The sequence below is a fragment of the Gymnogyps californianus genome, chromosome 5 (assembly GCF_018139145.2).
Source record: "Gymnogyps californianus isolate 813 chromosome 5, ASM1813914v2, whole genome shotgun sequence".
NCBI lineage: Eukaryota > Metazoa > Chordata > Aves > Accipitriformes > Cathartidae > Gymnogyps > Gymnogyps californianus.
Genome location: NC_059475.1, coordinates 71,793,032 through 71,808,160, shown reverse-complemented (window position 1 = coordinate 71,808,160; position 15,129 = coordinate 71,793,032). Strand labels below are relative to the sequence as shown.

General features: G+C 54.1%; 1 protein-coding gene across 1 annotated transcript; it reads left to right on the top strand.

Moving 5' to 3' along the window:
- Positions 1–11,794: 11,794 nt before the first annotated feature.
- On the top strand, positions 11,795–14,856 carry LRFN5 (leucine rich repeat and fibronectin type III domain containing 5). Its single transcript, XM_050897970.1, has 2 exons — positions 11,795–13,182; positions 13,914–14,856. The coding sequence occupies exons 1-2, from the start codon at positions 11,795–11,797 to the stop codon at positions 14,854–14,856; spliced, it is 2,331 nt and encodes a 776-aa protein (XP_050753927.1).
- Positions 14,857–15,129: the final 273 nt, after the last annotated feature.

The window sequence follows — 15,129 nt, the reverse complement described above, 5'->3', positions numbered from 1 at the left end:
TTACCTTTTTGAGGACTTGGCATTTTTGAGTGTTGTCTGCTCCAGACAATATGAAACAATTCTAAAATAAAGTGCTTTAAAAGTAAATAAAGGATAATCACCCTATTTTTCTCCTCAATTTCTGAACTTTACGGGCATGTTTTTAAGCTGTACTCTGCAAGGGCAAGAGCTGAAGCATTTTGTTGTGTAGCAGACAGGTGAGAAACAGCACAAATCCAGGCACGGAGCTTTTGAGGAAGAAACATACGTCATGCCAGGAGGGGGAGCGTCCCTGTGTGAAGTGGCAGTGCCGGCCCTGGGCCCTCGCTCTGAGCCGGGGTCTCACCTTGTGCCCGCTCTAGCAAGGCTCGTGGTGCTGGGAGATACCTGATGTCTGAGGGACACGGCCCTGGCGGCTTGCTTTAGCCCAGCCTGCCTGAGCAGGGGTGGGATGGGCGAGGCGGTCTCCAGAGGTCCTGCCAACCTCAGCGGTTCTGTCTTCTGCAGAGGGGTCTGCCTTCCCCTGATTGAGTTTCCTTTACATCATTTCCCGTTCTTTCCTGAATAAGCTGGACAGCTGTGATGACGCAAGGGAGGTTTTCTACCCAGGATGCAGAACTACGATACAATATGTGTGAAGGTCCTTTGAGGTCAGTGACCAAACAGGGCATGAGAATCAAGGAGCGATGAGTAATTTTAAAATCATTAGTGGCACTGCAGGCTGAGATAATCACAGATAGCAGGGCATGCACGGGAAAGTTAAAAGCACGCAGGAGGCGTGGGTCTGTCCCGGGGAGGGTTGCGTTGTTTGCTCAGGGCTGCCTTCTGGAAGTTGGTGAGGATCAGCCGCTTCCAGCAGCAAGGTGCAGGATGAGACATCCCAGTGACCTGATTTTGTGTAGCAAATCCCGTGTTCCCCATTAGCAATACCGGTGCTCACCAGGTGACTTGGCAGCAATTGAACTCTAATACTGCAGACCACCAGTTTGCGCCCAGCCCAGCCGCTGGTGCTCCCCCAAGGCCAGGTTGGAGGCAGCAGGAGGGGCTGGGGCAGGCGATGTGCTCGGGCATGGGGTGCCCGTCCCGGCTGTGGTGCTTCAGGCAGGGATCTCCGTCTCTGCTCGTGGGGCAGCGGCTGGGCGAGAGGACGGGGGCGCAGGCAGCCGGCAGCGGGAGCGGGTGCAGGAGCTCTCCCTCCCACGGCTGAGGGTGCTGGCCAGGGTGTCCTGGCCCGGCAGGATGGATAGGCTGTGCTCCCATGGGACCTGTGCCTGGGGGTCCTGCTGCGTGGCTGTGTGCCCCCCCCGCCACGCTGAGACCAGGGTCAGGAACTTACGTCCTGGATTAAAGCTGAACCGGACGTCTGCTTACCTTCCTGCCACTCTAATGGGTTGCTCGTGCATTGGGATGATCGCAGAAAGACATGGAGCAGCCGGTTTCCCAGGGAGCCGCAGGCACAATGGATTGCAGGCCAGGGCACCCGCCCCAAGGCGGCAGGAGTTTGCAGTGAAGTTGGTGCCCTTGATGCATCGTTTGTCTGTTTTACACTGATGAGATTTTGAAACAAAGTATTATATCAAAACGCTCTGATCTTATGGGTTATAATAAAATCAGCAGACAAAATAAGTACAAGTAACAACTTGCAAATTATGTTGAAGATTACTGTCCTGGTTTCGGCTGGGACAGAGTTAATTTTCTTCCTAGTAGCTGGTACAGTGCTGTGTTTTGGATTTAGTGTGAGAATCATGTTGATAACACGCTGATGTTTTAGTTGTTGCTAAGTAGTCTTCATCCTAAGTGAAGGATTTTTCAGTTTCCCTTGCTCTGCCAGCAAGTGGGTGTACAAGCAGCTGGGAGGGAGCATGGCCAGGACAGCTGACCTGAACTAGCCAAAGGGATATTCCATACCATAGAACATCACGCCCAGTATATAAACTGGGGGGAGTTGGCCAGGAGGGGCAGATCGCTGCTTGGGCATCGGTCAGCGGGTGGTGAGCATTGCATTGTGCATCACCTTTTTTTTTTCTTTTTTTCCCTCTTCTTTTTTTTGTTATATTCCTTTTCATTATTATTATTTTTATATTTCATTATTATTATTGTTAGTATTATATTTTACTTTAGTTACTAAACCGTTGTTATCTCAACCCACGAGTTTTACCTTCTTTCCCGATTCTCCTCCCCGTCCCACTGGGAGCTGGGGGGAGTGAGGGAGCGGCTGCGTGGTGCTTGGCTGCTGGCTGGGGTTAAACCACGACAATCACAAAAAATCAAAGGCAGTAGAGTTGCTCATGAAACAGATGAACTGTGGGGAATAGAAGGCCAAACTGCTGCAACACCTCAGTTCTCTTCTGGCACCTGACAGCTCCTTGCTGCTTGGCTGTCCCCAGGGCAGACGGACAACTGAGGAATGTGTAAAATTAACAGTAATAATGAGTTTAGTATCCTTTTAATACAGCCCAAGACACGGCCTCTCTCCTACCACAGCAAACCCCCGAGGCTGCTTCGGGCTGTCGGGCGTTTGTCCGGGTGGGTGAGAAGCTGCACACCCAAAATAGCCAGTGCTTCCCCTCGTGTCCGTGTCACGACTGCACGTGACACCCGTCTGCACGGGTGCTCGTGGCTTACTTCCTTCTGGTGGTCCTTCAGCAGAGACATCAAACCTCTCAGTGAAAGGTTTAGACCCTTGGCCTAAACCTGAACATGTGGTACGATATATTGTCCCGTACGCCAGACCCGGGCGTTAGGATACCCCCCAGCTGTCCCATCTCACCGACATGCCAGAACATTAGTGGGATGCCATTGCCCAGCACAGCACAGCAAGGGAAAATTCAGATGCATTACGGAATCAGACCACATTGAAGACAAGGTGTAAGGGGGCTCCCGTGACTCAGCGTGGAGCCCTTCGGCGGCGGTGGCTGAGGGCTGCACGCGGGAGCAGCGCTGTGCCGGGGCTGTGCCGGCTGCGTAGGGCTGGTGTCCATCGGTAGCAGCGGCGGTGTGACAGTCGCACTGGTACCTGTTGTTTGCATTAGTCCCACGTGAGCTGTGGGTCGGTCCCCCGTCACAGGTGGCACCCCTGGCTTTAGGGGACATGTCTGTCGTGCCCAGTAACTGGCTCCTGCCTGAAGGTGCTCGCCTCCCGCCCCAAGCTTCTCATGCCAGTTTGCTTGCATTTGCCTCTGTTTGCTCTGTGTCACTTACCTTCCAGCTCTGGGCCTTCCCCTGGGAACACTGTTTTCCTGGATTACAGCTCGGTCTGGTTGTGGTTCCTCCTGTGCCGGACAAACCATCTCGGTGCCCTTGTGCTGTGTCACCAGCTGCTCAGCACCTTGACCTGCCACGGCTGCGGGTGCAGCCGGCACTGCCTGTCTGTAATCGGACACAGGCAAATGTTCTCAAGATACAGGTTTTTCTTACAAGGTGTCTTTAGGACGTTGGTACGCGCTTGAGTGAAGGACTCCCCGATAGTTTGCATAATCACTCCTTCCTTCAGGGAAAGGCTTACTGTGCACAGGAGAATACAAAAAAAGCGCTGTGTTTGTGAATCAAAGCACTAATCACTTGGAGATAGTTGGTGTTTCAAGGGTTTGTTTCCGTGTATGCTGCATGTCGTAGTTTCATGCTACTCTCTGTACTCAGTACCCTGGGCAATGTAATTATTTTTTACTGTTGTCGTGCCTAACACTTCCTAGTGCAAACCTTTCGTCCGGGTAGCTCCCAGGGGAGGGAGCCCAGGGGCAGGGGAGATGGGGCGCGCTGCCTGCCCCACACCGGGGCTGCCCTGTATCGCCGGGGGCTTGCCACGCAGGGCCCGGGGGAGCAGGTGTGCCAGCACATACTATCATTGCTATTATGCAGCAGCCAGTATTTTTTCTAGCAGGTTAATATTTGCACTCTTCCTCAGAAATTTAGCTGTGCCAATTTAGTAAATGGTTAATTGATTAATAAAGGAATTAAGTTAATATACTGACAGGGTGGGCATTTTGTCCTGCTATAAAGTAATGACTGTTCTGTTACCGCTGACATGGTCCCAGACTGAAGCCGAGGGTAGCTGGAGTTGGGGTACCCGACCCGGACTCTGGCTGCCAGCGCTACTCTCCAGTGTGCTGGAGCCCCGGCCTGTGGCTGCCCGGTGCCACATGGTGATGGTGCTCCCATGGCCTCACCGAGCGGTGCTCAGGCAGGAGAACACAGACCGAACTGGGCTCAGGTCTGGGAGACCTGCTCCTGGCTCTGGTGCAAGCATGGCTGTGGCTCGGCACGTCGCTCCCATGCAGGGTTCCTGTGCAGTGCTGCGATTACTCCGTGGGCCATGGCAGGCCTGGACCCGGCCACGGCGGGCTGGTGGGAGATCCGCCCGTCCTCCTCCCCTCCGCAGCCCCAGGCAGGGCGAAAGGGCCTGGCACCGAAAGGCAGAAGTGTCCCCTGCCCTGGCCCTTGGCTGGGACAGACAGCGTGGGGAGCCTCACCTTCACTCCCCCTTGCACCTCGTCGTCTGTCCTGCCTTGCCCTCCTTGCTGCCATTACTTGCTGATTGAAGCATCCTCTGCCTCCTGGGAGCTCTAGTTTGCAGTTTTGCTGTTCACACCACAGCATTGTGGTCGTCTTATTTCTGTCTGGAGAAAACCGGTTGATTTTCTGCCTCAGACAGAACCGGAGAGGGACTTCATGGCTCGGATCAGAGGTCAGCCTGACCCGTGTTTCCAGCTCCGGCGCGGGCTGTTGGCGGTTGCTTACAGAAAGCCCTGGTGGGTGGGATGCGCTGATGTACGTGGTCCTTCCCCAGGAGCACCTTCCCGGCCCCGCACAGGCAGCAGATGAAGGATGCCCAGCACTGCTTCCAGCCCGCCGTGCCGGTGCCGTGCTGACCCCCGTCCCTGCCGGGGCAGCCTTTTCTCCCCAGCGCCATTGCTTCCTCAGCCATCTCCTGGTGAAGAGCTGCTTGCAGCTCTGCCGCTGCCAGGCCTGCTGCTGGGTCCTGCGGCTGGGTGCCCCCCCAGCTGCTGCCCCCCTTTCTGCATGCTCCAGGGAAGGGGTGCAGACCCCCACGAGACCCCCTCTTGGGCAGGGGCTGCCTCACCCTTTGTTTTCGGCAGCGTGCCCTGCTGCCGGCTGTGAGAACCATGGAAGCTTTGCTCTCAGATGTGAGCCAGGCGTGCGGCACGGTCTAGGGCTTACTGATACCGGTTCTGCTTTCTCTAGAAATCTCTTTAATTAAAATAATTGTTATTGTTCACTTTAATCTTGCCAGTTTAGACCTCATTACGGGGAGAAAAATTGCCTCCCAGAATGCATTGCTTTGCACGCGTATCGTTTGCGGCTTAAGGCTGGAGGAAAATGAGAGCAGCTACGTGAAACAGCTCATTAGCCAGCCTGCCTCCAGCGCTGGGCTGTACTTCGTTATTTACAGGGGGACGTAACCTCTGGAGCATACCTGACCACCTCTGCGGCAGCGTCAGGTGCACCGAAGGACGCCCTGGAGCAAGCACAATTTGATGTCCTGTAGCTTTTAAATTCCCAGAGGTTAGAGGGGGTGCAGCTGTGTTCGTTGCAGTGTTTGAAGCCCTTTAACAAAGACTGGGCCACAGTATTTCCACCGTAGCATGCCTCACAGTGGTGATTAACCTGTTCAGTCCTACAGCAAATATTACAAGTGTCAAAGAACCGAAGCAGCATGTCCTCCCCCCAAAGCAGATAGGCAGGCTGGACCTCAGAAGGAGCTGCCTTGCAGCTGAGGGCTCCGTGCTGCCCGTATCGGGAGATGTTGCTCCTCACCAGTGTGAGAGGGCTTTGCGGCTGGTGGAGCACTTCATGCACGCTGCTGGGGCGAGAGACCGTGGTCCTGGCCGGTGGTCCTGGCCTGTGCAGTGGCTGGGCGGCCAGCAGAGCCCCCAGGGAAACCTCTGGGTGAGGTTCTTTTATCTGAGTGTTTCTGTTTTCTTAGGTGCTTTGTTTCCGATTCAGCAAAACACTCAGGTGTGTTTACAAACCATTGACCTTTGTGAAATTGAAGCTCCTTGTTCTCTGTTTAAGTAGTTTTAGCAGCTGGTATGCCGTATATCACAGCATCTTCATTTATATGCACCCATTTTAGCATGGCTGCAGGATGCCTTTGGTGACTGGTGTCAGCTATTTCCCCATCCTTCATCCCCAGCAGGTGAATATCATCAGCTTGTAGACTTTTTTTCCCCCACCACGAAATTGCATTTGCAAAGACCTTGAAAATCACAACTTCTGCTGAGGCCTGGAGGGGTAGGAAAGGCAGTCAATAGCTTCTGTCATGACCTTAGTGATGACAGATTATGTCTGAGCCAGGCACCGTATTAGCAGTTGGCACTGAACAGCTACCGGTGTGCCGCACTGGGTTTCCCTGGCACGCTGACTTTGTGTAGCACCTACTATCTGAACAGAATCTGATGCAGTGGAAATCGTTTGCTAATTAATTCCTGTCTCTTGGATCCCGCTGCTTCCGTTTGCTATGTAATTCACAATATGTAAATGGCCCTTTGTAGCACTGGACTCATCGGCAGATGCTGCGCTAAGTATCATAAAACCTATTGCTCCCAAAGAAGATGGGGGCAAAGAAACCCCAGCAAGCAGCACATCGGGAAAAAGAAGCAATCTCAGCCTGGCGTATGTGACATTTCATTCCCGTGTCCCTTGGATCAATTCCAGGCAGAAATTTCAAATTCATTAGCTCTTTACATGACCTCAATTTGTTGCTAGAACCGGTGGGTGGTCATTTATTTCCATCGCCCGCTGCTGATGGGGTGCCTTTGAGGCGTGCACGGGCGCTGCTGTTTTCCCCGCAGGCCCAGCGCCCCGGCGGTGCCGGGCGGGAGGCTCTGGTGCGGCAGTGCCGTGTACGGGCTGGGGTCACTCCGACCGTGCCCCGGTGCCGCACCTCGCCCGGCAAACCCCCGCAGAGGTTTCTGATTCAGGTCTGCCTCCTCGGGAAATCCTGAACGGACGGGTCCGCGCGTGCCCAGGGGAGCGCTGGGGGCTACCGGGGGTGGCTACCCTCAGAGGGGAGGTGGCTTCCGATGGCGGCGGCGTGGCTCCTCTTGGAAGCGGTGGGAGCCATCCTCCTCCAGTGGATCTTGCAGAGCAGTCTGCGGCGCCGGGGGGCCGGAGTGTCTGCCCCAGCTGTCCCTGCACCCTGCCCGTGCACGGGCTTTGTCCCAGGCGAGCTCAGGGTACCTCCTGCGTGCTGGGACGGCTGTTTTACAGCCGCTGGGACTTGGGGCAGCAGGAGCCTGAAGTCCGCGCTGGGAGCACAGCTGAGATGGAGCCGTGCAAAATCCAAAAGCCATGTGAGAAACACTCAGCAGGGGAAGGAACGCTGAACTGTTGCCCATCACGTCGGCCTGCCCCACCTGAGAGCTGCCAGGGCAGAGGTGGTAAGCGGGGCAACAGGGAAGACGGGTCCCTGCCCCCACGAGCCCAGGCTCTGCCGAACCGCTGTCGGACCCGCTCTGTAGCTGGGAAAAGTGAATAAGGGGAAGGACTTCCTCTGCTCTGAAACAGAAACAGCAGCCTGGGGACAATGCCTTAGTGCAGTTATTTCAGGTTGATAGGAGAGCAGCAGGCAGGTCTGCCCCAGTCCCGAAGGCAGCGTGCACCGGGGGTTGATGGGGTTGTTTGCTCTTTGGAGACACAGTTTTCGCATCTGTATGGCAGTGAGGCATGCAGCCCGCTGTAATTTGTAGTTAGTTTTTATAGACAGATTGAATAACTCAAATTATCAAATGTAGCAACAAAATTGATTTAAAAATTAGTATATGAGAGCCTTTTTTGCGTGAATCACAGATGTCACATGAGGAGCTTGATTATCCCTATCTTTTTGCAGGCACCAAGTAGTAAATGAAAGCAATGCACACCTTCCTAGGAAACTAGGTATTCTATATTTCTTTTATGGTAATAATGTGCTTTCTCTTTCTTCTTTTTTATTTTTTAAGCAAGTAATGAGAACCGGATAATGCTTTGCTTAGTCGAAAAGGTGTTTTCTTCAACGAGCTGTAAGCTGTGTTAGTGCTGCTGTCGCTGCGAGTTACCTGTGTGCGGGACGAGGTGTGCTGGGGAAGGAGAGGATGCACGGCCTGGCTGACTTTCAAAAGACGTGTCTTCTTACGGCAGCTGTTCTTCTAAGCCACCAGATCCTGCAGTTCCTGCTGTCTTCTGGAATATCTCGGTTGTGGGCCATAGCCATGGGACAGCGTACTATGCCGAGCACGCCCATGAGGACATCCTCTGCGTTCTGTCAGCGAGGCGGCGAAACGTGTTTGCTGCTGCTGCGGTGAGGGGGTGACGTCCCGCCTGGGGAGGACGGGCTGTCCCGTCTCTGCACAGTGGAGGCACGCAGGCTGCGGCACCGGCCTGGTCATTGAGATCCGAGTGCGGTTTTGCTGTTTCTATCAGCTGAAGTGTCCGGTACTGTTCTTCAGCTGCAAATGTCAGTACGTCTTTGCATGACATATAGATCTTAGAGCACTCGTGAGCATTTGTGCCAACACACAACTTTTTCTAAGCTTTGCTCACATTTCTATTACAACTTATGTGACGCTTTAAAAAACCCTCGTAAGGGTGGATAAGGAACTGTTTACCCGGAACAGCTGGATGCTGGGCAGCGGTGGGAGCCCACAGGCACCTTTGGCTTTGGTTAAGACAGCTCAGTGTGGAGACAGGCTCCCGTGTAGGGCTCGGACACGGTCCAAGAGAAACGGCGTGCCCGCTTTTCTCTGCCCTCCTCCTTTCTCCCCCAGCACCTGCCCCCAGCAGTTCCCCAAGCCGCAGTATGAGAGAGCTGATGGACTTGGCGGGATTTTAAAACAGTCGTGCCGGTGCTGGCCCAGCCCCATCTCCGTGGCACGGGGTGGGCCCGTCAGTCCTCCCTCCCCAGGTCAGGCTGCTGAGGAGCCCGGCGCGGTGCCGGCAGCCGCTCGCAGGCATGTGCTGCCATGGTGTGCTCTGCCTTTGGTGAGCAGACCCGGCCCCGACCCGGACCCTGCCGGGGCTGAGCGCAGATGCCTCCAAACACCCCTGCTCCGGGCATGGGACGGGGGCTTTTCTCAGGGGGCAGCGAGGGCTCTGGAGCCCGACTGTCCCAGAGCAATGGCTGACGTCCTGGGACCCGTCACCCATCCCTGCGCGCTCTCCCACACCTCGGGGGGAACGCTGCGGTTATTGAATCGACCCCCTGGAGCCGTCCTGCCGGCAAGTGCCAGGGGCCAGGGCTGGCAGAGCTGCTCCCTCCCCGCGGGCGCTGTCCTCCCAGAGGTGCAGTCATTGTAGCCCTGAAAAATAGGAAGCGGCCCGGGGTGCTCGTCCGTGGTCCATTTTCCCTCCTCTGGGGAGCCGCGGCCATGGGCCGTGTTTGCAGGCTGCGATCTGCTGTCCTCAGCCGGTGCCTGTGCCCGTGCCCGCCCGGCTGGACCGGGGTGATGGGCCTGCTGGGCCTGTCCTGCTCTTCACCCGTGCTGTGCCGGGGACAGCCGGCATTTTGTCCAGAGGATACTGTCAGAGACAGTATCAAAAGCTCTCCTAAAATGCAAAAAACCCACGTCCACTGGTGGGTAACCTCGTCATAACCTTGTCATTCCAGCTATGGTTTAAGTCTACGTCTCCTTATGTCGCTGTTTCATCTTGTAACAGTATTTCCAAACTTGTAAATGCACCTCGCTGATTTGGTTTTAATCTTGTATGGCTTTTCAAATCAACTTGGCTGAATCCAGGCACATTACTTTAATCACAGCTACAAATCTAAATTAGCAGTATTAAGTTAGCAAATCTAAATAAGCGTGGTGTCCCCAGCCAAGACTGTCTGGGGATGCCGGCGGTCGTGCTGCGGATGCCCTGAGCTGCTGGGTCCGTTTGAATCTGGTACGTGCCAGATCTAGATTAAAAGAGAAAAGTCGCGCCTGGAAAGGGTGGGTGACAGCCGCCGGCCATGACTGCAGCCACCGTGTCGGGAGGTGGCTGGCCGGGCATCACCAGCGGGGCTTGGGGGTTGGAGTAGGCGGTTTGCTCTGCCGTGCTTCCTCCTCCACTGCTCGGCATCACCATTCTCCTCCAAGTCCGTTTCACCTGCAGGACCACCCCGACCTGCAGTGCTGGCACGGGCCAGATGAAACCGAATCCACAAAACATATTTGAACGCTGCCTGGGAAGTTTGCTTTCTGCTACAATTAGTGGTAGCTGTAACGGTAATGGTTATGGTAACGGTTCCCAGCACTCCAGTGGTGATAGGCCATGCCCGCAGTAGCATACTCAGTTGAAGACCGCAGTAGCATACTTATTTTTTTTTCCAATGGGGACTCAAGGGTTGGAGCCAGTAGTCATGAAAACCTACAGTCCGCAGAAGTATCAGGAAAAAAATAAATTGAGAGTGCTGAAGAGCAGGGTCTAGAGGCTGGTATTTTCACTCATCCTTTTTGCAACTTGTTGGCTGCTCTTAGTTTGCACGGCAATGTGGATGGATTATGGACAGACTGGACAATAGGAGCAGTAATTATTGTTCTGACGTTAAATGTCTTTAAATATCCATGACGATTCAAGACTCCTGCTTACGGCTAGCTGTGAAACTTTATTTTATTTTAGATGAGCTTCATTAATACGTTTCTGGGATGATAATGCGTCTGAGTAATCCGATCTGTACACGTATAATTTTATCAGTCCCGAAGGGAGCCGAGTGCTTCATTTCCGATGCGGAGTCCCTCTGAGCTCCGTTGCTTACGCCTGCACAAGTTCCCTCTCAGACACGTAGGTGCTCCTCCGCAGGACGGTGCTCCCTCCCGCCCGCCGGCTCCGTGGAGGAGCGTCCGCCTTCCCACCCGCCTGCCCGCGCCGTGGGGGGGACGCTGACGCGGGGCTGCGCAGGCACCGGCGCCGCGGCTCTCGCGGAGCTTTTGGCGTCGTCACTGATAGATGATTTCATTTAGCTGGTGTGGGCACTGTTGCTATCTTCCTTGTTTCCATACTCTGTGAGGATCCTGGATCTGGCAATGTAAGAGATAAGGCTAATTGAACTGTCAGGCTTTCCGGGAGAAGAGTGCAGCGCTGCTGGCTGTGGCAGCCGGGAAAACAGCGACGATCTAAAATTAGCCCATGTTCCATTTTTATTTAGATCCCTGTTGTTGTGGGGGCTTTTCTTGGGTTGGTTTTTTTTGTTGTTTTATTTGCATTTTTGGGTTTTGAATGACATAAAATTAGCTCCTTCTGAGTTTATTCTGAAAATAGCGTTAAGAGCTTAAATGTTCGGTGGAGATGGCTATAAACCCATTGAATTGCCATGATGTAGAGGCCGCTGAGAGTTTTAGCTTAGCAAGTAAAGCACACGTGAAACATCCCTCATTTTCAACACATAAATGGCATTATGGCAAAGTGACTCCAGACCATGAGGTCAGGAGCGTCTGTCGGAAAGCTGAGTGCCTGGAGCGGAGGTGCCTTGCACGGCGGGGATGAGCTCTGGCAGGAGGGGCCCGAAAGGCTCTGCTGACGCCACGTACGGTGCCACCAGCTGCTTCTAAATTGCTTTGTCATTTGTATATAAGTGTCTGGGCGTATGTATGTGTGTACGCAAACACACCTCTCTCTCAGTTGTTCTTCTGGAAGGTAGTATAGAAGCTCTTGTGTCAGGATACGGAGAATGATAAAGACATCAGGTAACAAGATGAGGATGACACACCGTTACATGAACCTCAGTTTCATGATTTAACCACAGACAGTTTGTCTTTGCTTTTTTATTATGTCATTTGCTGATTTTGCAGAGACTAACAGACGTTTGCTCTCCCTTACAGGCTCTTGAACCTGATCTACAATGGAAAAACTGCTTTTGTTTCTGCTGTTCATTGGCATAGCGGTGAGAGCCCAGATCTGCCCAAAGCGCTGTGTCTGTCAGATTTTGTCTCCGAACCTTGCCACCCTTTGTGCCAAGAAAGGGCTCTTGTTTGTTCCTCCCAACATTGACAGGAGGACCGTGGAGTTACGGCTGGCAGACAACTTTGTTACAAACATTAAAAGGAAAGACTTTGCCAACATGACCAGCCTGGTGGACCTGACGCTGTCCAGGAATACAATCAGTTTTATTACACCTCACGCATTTGCCGACTTGCGCAATTTGCGGGCTTTGCATTTGAACAGCAACCGATTGACTAAGATCACTAATGACATGTTCAGTGGACTCTCCAATCTTCACCACTTGATACTTAACAACAACCAGCTGACTTTAATTTCTTCCACAGCTTTCGATGATGTTTTAGCTCTTGAGGAATTGGATTTGTCTTACAACAATCTGGAGACCATCCCCTGGGATGCAGTGGAGAAGATGGTTAGTTTGCACACGCTCAGTCTGGACCACAACATGATTGACCATATTCCTAAGGGGACCTTCTCCCACCTCCACAAGATGACCAGGTTGGACGTCACGTCTAACAAACTGCAGAAGCTACCGCCTGATCCTCTCTTCCAGCGAGCTCAGGTACTAGCAACCTCAGGAATTATCAGCCCCTCGACTTTTGCGTTGAGCTTTGGTGGGAACCCTTTGCATTGCAACTGTGAGCTTTTGTGGCTGAGGCGTCTTTCGAGGGAAGACGACCTGGAGACCTGTGCTTCTCCCACGCTCCTGTCCGGCCGGTACTTCTGGTCGATCCCCGAGGAGGAGTTCCTGTGCGAGCCTCCTCTCATCACCCGGCACACCCACGAGCTGCGGGTGCTGGAGGGCCAGCGGGCAGCACTGCGGTGTAAGGCCCGGGGGGACCCCGAACCAGCGATTCATTGGATTTCACCTGAGGGCAAGCTGATTTCAAACGCAACGAGGTCCGTGGTGTACGACAACGGGACGCTCGACATCCTTATAACGACGGTGAAGGATACGGGCTCCTTCACCTGCATTGCTTCCAATCCGGCCGGGGAGGCCACGCAGACGGTGGACCTGCACATAATCAAACTCCCCCACTTGCTGAACAGCACGAACCACATCCACGAGCCCGACCCCGGCTCCTCGGATATCTCCACTTCCACCAAGTCGGGCTCCAACGCGAGCAGTAGCAACGGGGATACTAAAGTCAGCCAAGACAAGAAGGTGGTTGTTGCGGAAGCAACATCCTCTACCGCTCTGCTGAAATTCAATTTTCAGAGGAATATACCTGGGATACGTATGTTCCAAATCCAGTACAACGGTACTTACGATGACTCCCTTGTTTACAGGTAAGGCAGCCCCAGCCCGCCTGTGCGGGGCCCTGCCAGGCTGCTCGGCGCTGACGTGCTGCCCCCGGCTCCGGGCAGCCCCCTCCGCCGGAGCGGCAGGTTCCCGCGCCGCGCCGGCCGAGCAGAGCCCTGCCCGTGGCAGCAGATGGTGGGAGCCTCGGGAAAGACTCATGCAATTTTCTACTCGCAAATAGGGAAATTACCTTGAGCGGTGTTATTTTTAGATAATCCAAACGGACCTCTAATCCTCTGAACTGATCTGATTGGCAGAAAGGTTGTAAAGTTAGATGAGTTAAATGGATGTTAACGCTCTCGGCTTTATGAAAACACAGGGAGAAAGGTGTCCGTAAACGCAATCCTCGTAGTGCATTCTGGCGGTGTCCGCGCTGGTGTGCTGGCAGAGCGCAGAGAGGTTCTGTGCTGCCGGGGGTAACAGTCACACCGTTCAAAACTGTCTTTGCTTGGTAATTTCTTTTACGTCTTTGACGTGGTTGCTCTCATGGGGGGCTCTGCCACGCCGAGCTGTGCCGGGGGCCTTGGTGGCGACTGCTGCTGCACCAAACGCAGGGCAGCGGCTGCCGCGGGGATGGCGAGCAGCCCTGCAGGGGCGGCGGCAGGAGCGGAGGAGCCGAGCGCTGGTGGTGCTCACCACGGCCGGGGGCTGCAGCACACGGCGGGGAGGTGCCTGCGGGTCTGCCGGGTTCATTCACGCTGATTTCCTTCTCCCCCAGAATGATACCTCCCACAAGCAAAACCTTCCTGGTCAACAACCTGGCCGCTGGGACTGTGTACGACCTGTGCGTCCTGGCCATCTACGACGACGGGATCACCTCGCTCACCGCCACCAGGGTGGTGGGCTGCACGCAGTTCACCACCGAGCAGGATTACGTGCGCTGCCACTTCATGCAGTCCCAGTTCCTGGGTGGGACCATGATTATCATCATTGGTGGGATCATCGTGGCCTCCGTGCTCGTGTTCATCATCATCCTCATGATCCGCTACAAGGTGTGTAACAACAACGGGCAGCAGAAAGCCACCAAGGTCAGCAACGTGTACTCGCAGACGAACGGGGCTCAGATCCAGGGCTGCAGCGGGGTGCTGTCGCAGTCGATGTCCAAGCAGGCTGTCGGGCACGAAGAGGTCGTCCAGTGCTGCAAGGCTGCCAGCGACGGCGTGACGCAGTCGCCGGAGACCGGCTCCAGCCAGGACTCGGCCACCACTACCTCCGCTTTGCCTCCCGCCTGGACTTCCAGCACTTCTGTCTCCCAGAAGCAGAAGCGAAAGCCGGGGCCAAAGCCAAGCAGCGAGCCGCAGAGTGAAGCTGTCAGCGGTATCGAGTCCCAAAACACTAACAGAAATAACTCCACTGCCCTGCAGTTAGCTAGCCGACCCCCCGACTCTGTCAAAGGGGCCCCCACGTACAAAAGAGCACAATCAAAGCCAAGTAAGTTCCTCACTTTGCCAGCTGACGCATCCCGAGCCAAGCGCAGGCTCTCCCTGGGCGGCGAGCTGATGGAGTCCCGCTGCCCCGGCAGCGCCCGGGGCGCAGGTGGATTGCGGTCCAAAAGGAGCATGTCCATGAACGGGATGCTAGTCCAGTCAGACAGCTCTGATGTGGATAGTGGAAAAGCAACTTTCTCCAGTTCTGAGTGGATATTGGAAAGCACTGTGTGACCTGCTTTTTTTTTCTTTTTTTTTTTTTAATTTTAGTTTTTGTTTTAATGAAAAACAAAACACCAAACGTTGTGTGAAACTCCCTCTCCCGGGGAATTGGATTTGGAAGTCCACTGCTGTCTCGCTGATTAATGGCTTGTTCATGCGGGGTTCTGTATAAGCCACCCAGTGCACACAGGGTTTTATTTAGTTTTCATTTGATTTTATTTAATATCAAAACCGAAGGCAACATTCAGAGATTAAAAAAAAAAAAAGGAAAAAAAAAGATTAAGG

Bases quoted from the DNA above. Each gene is read 5' to 3' on its own strand.
- LRFN5 (XM_050897970.1), top strand. From the start codon at position 11,795: ATGGAAAAACTGCTTTTGTTTCTGCTGTTCATTGGCATAGCGGTGAGA. The intron at 13,183-13,913 runs GTAAGGCAGCCC...CTTCTCCCCCAG, and splicing joins GATGACTCCCTTGTTTACAG to AATGATACCTCCCACAAGCA.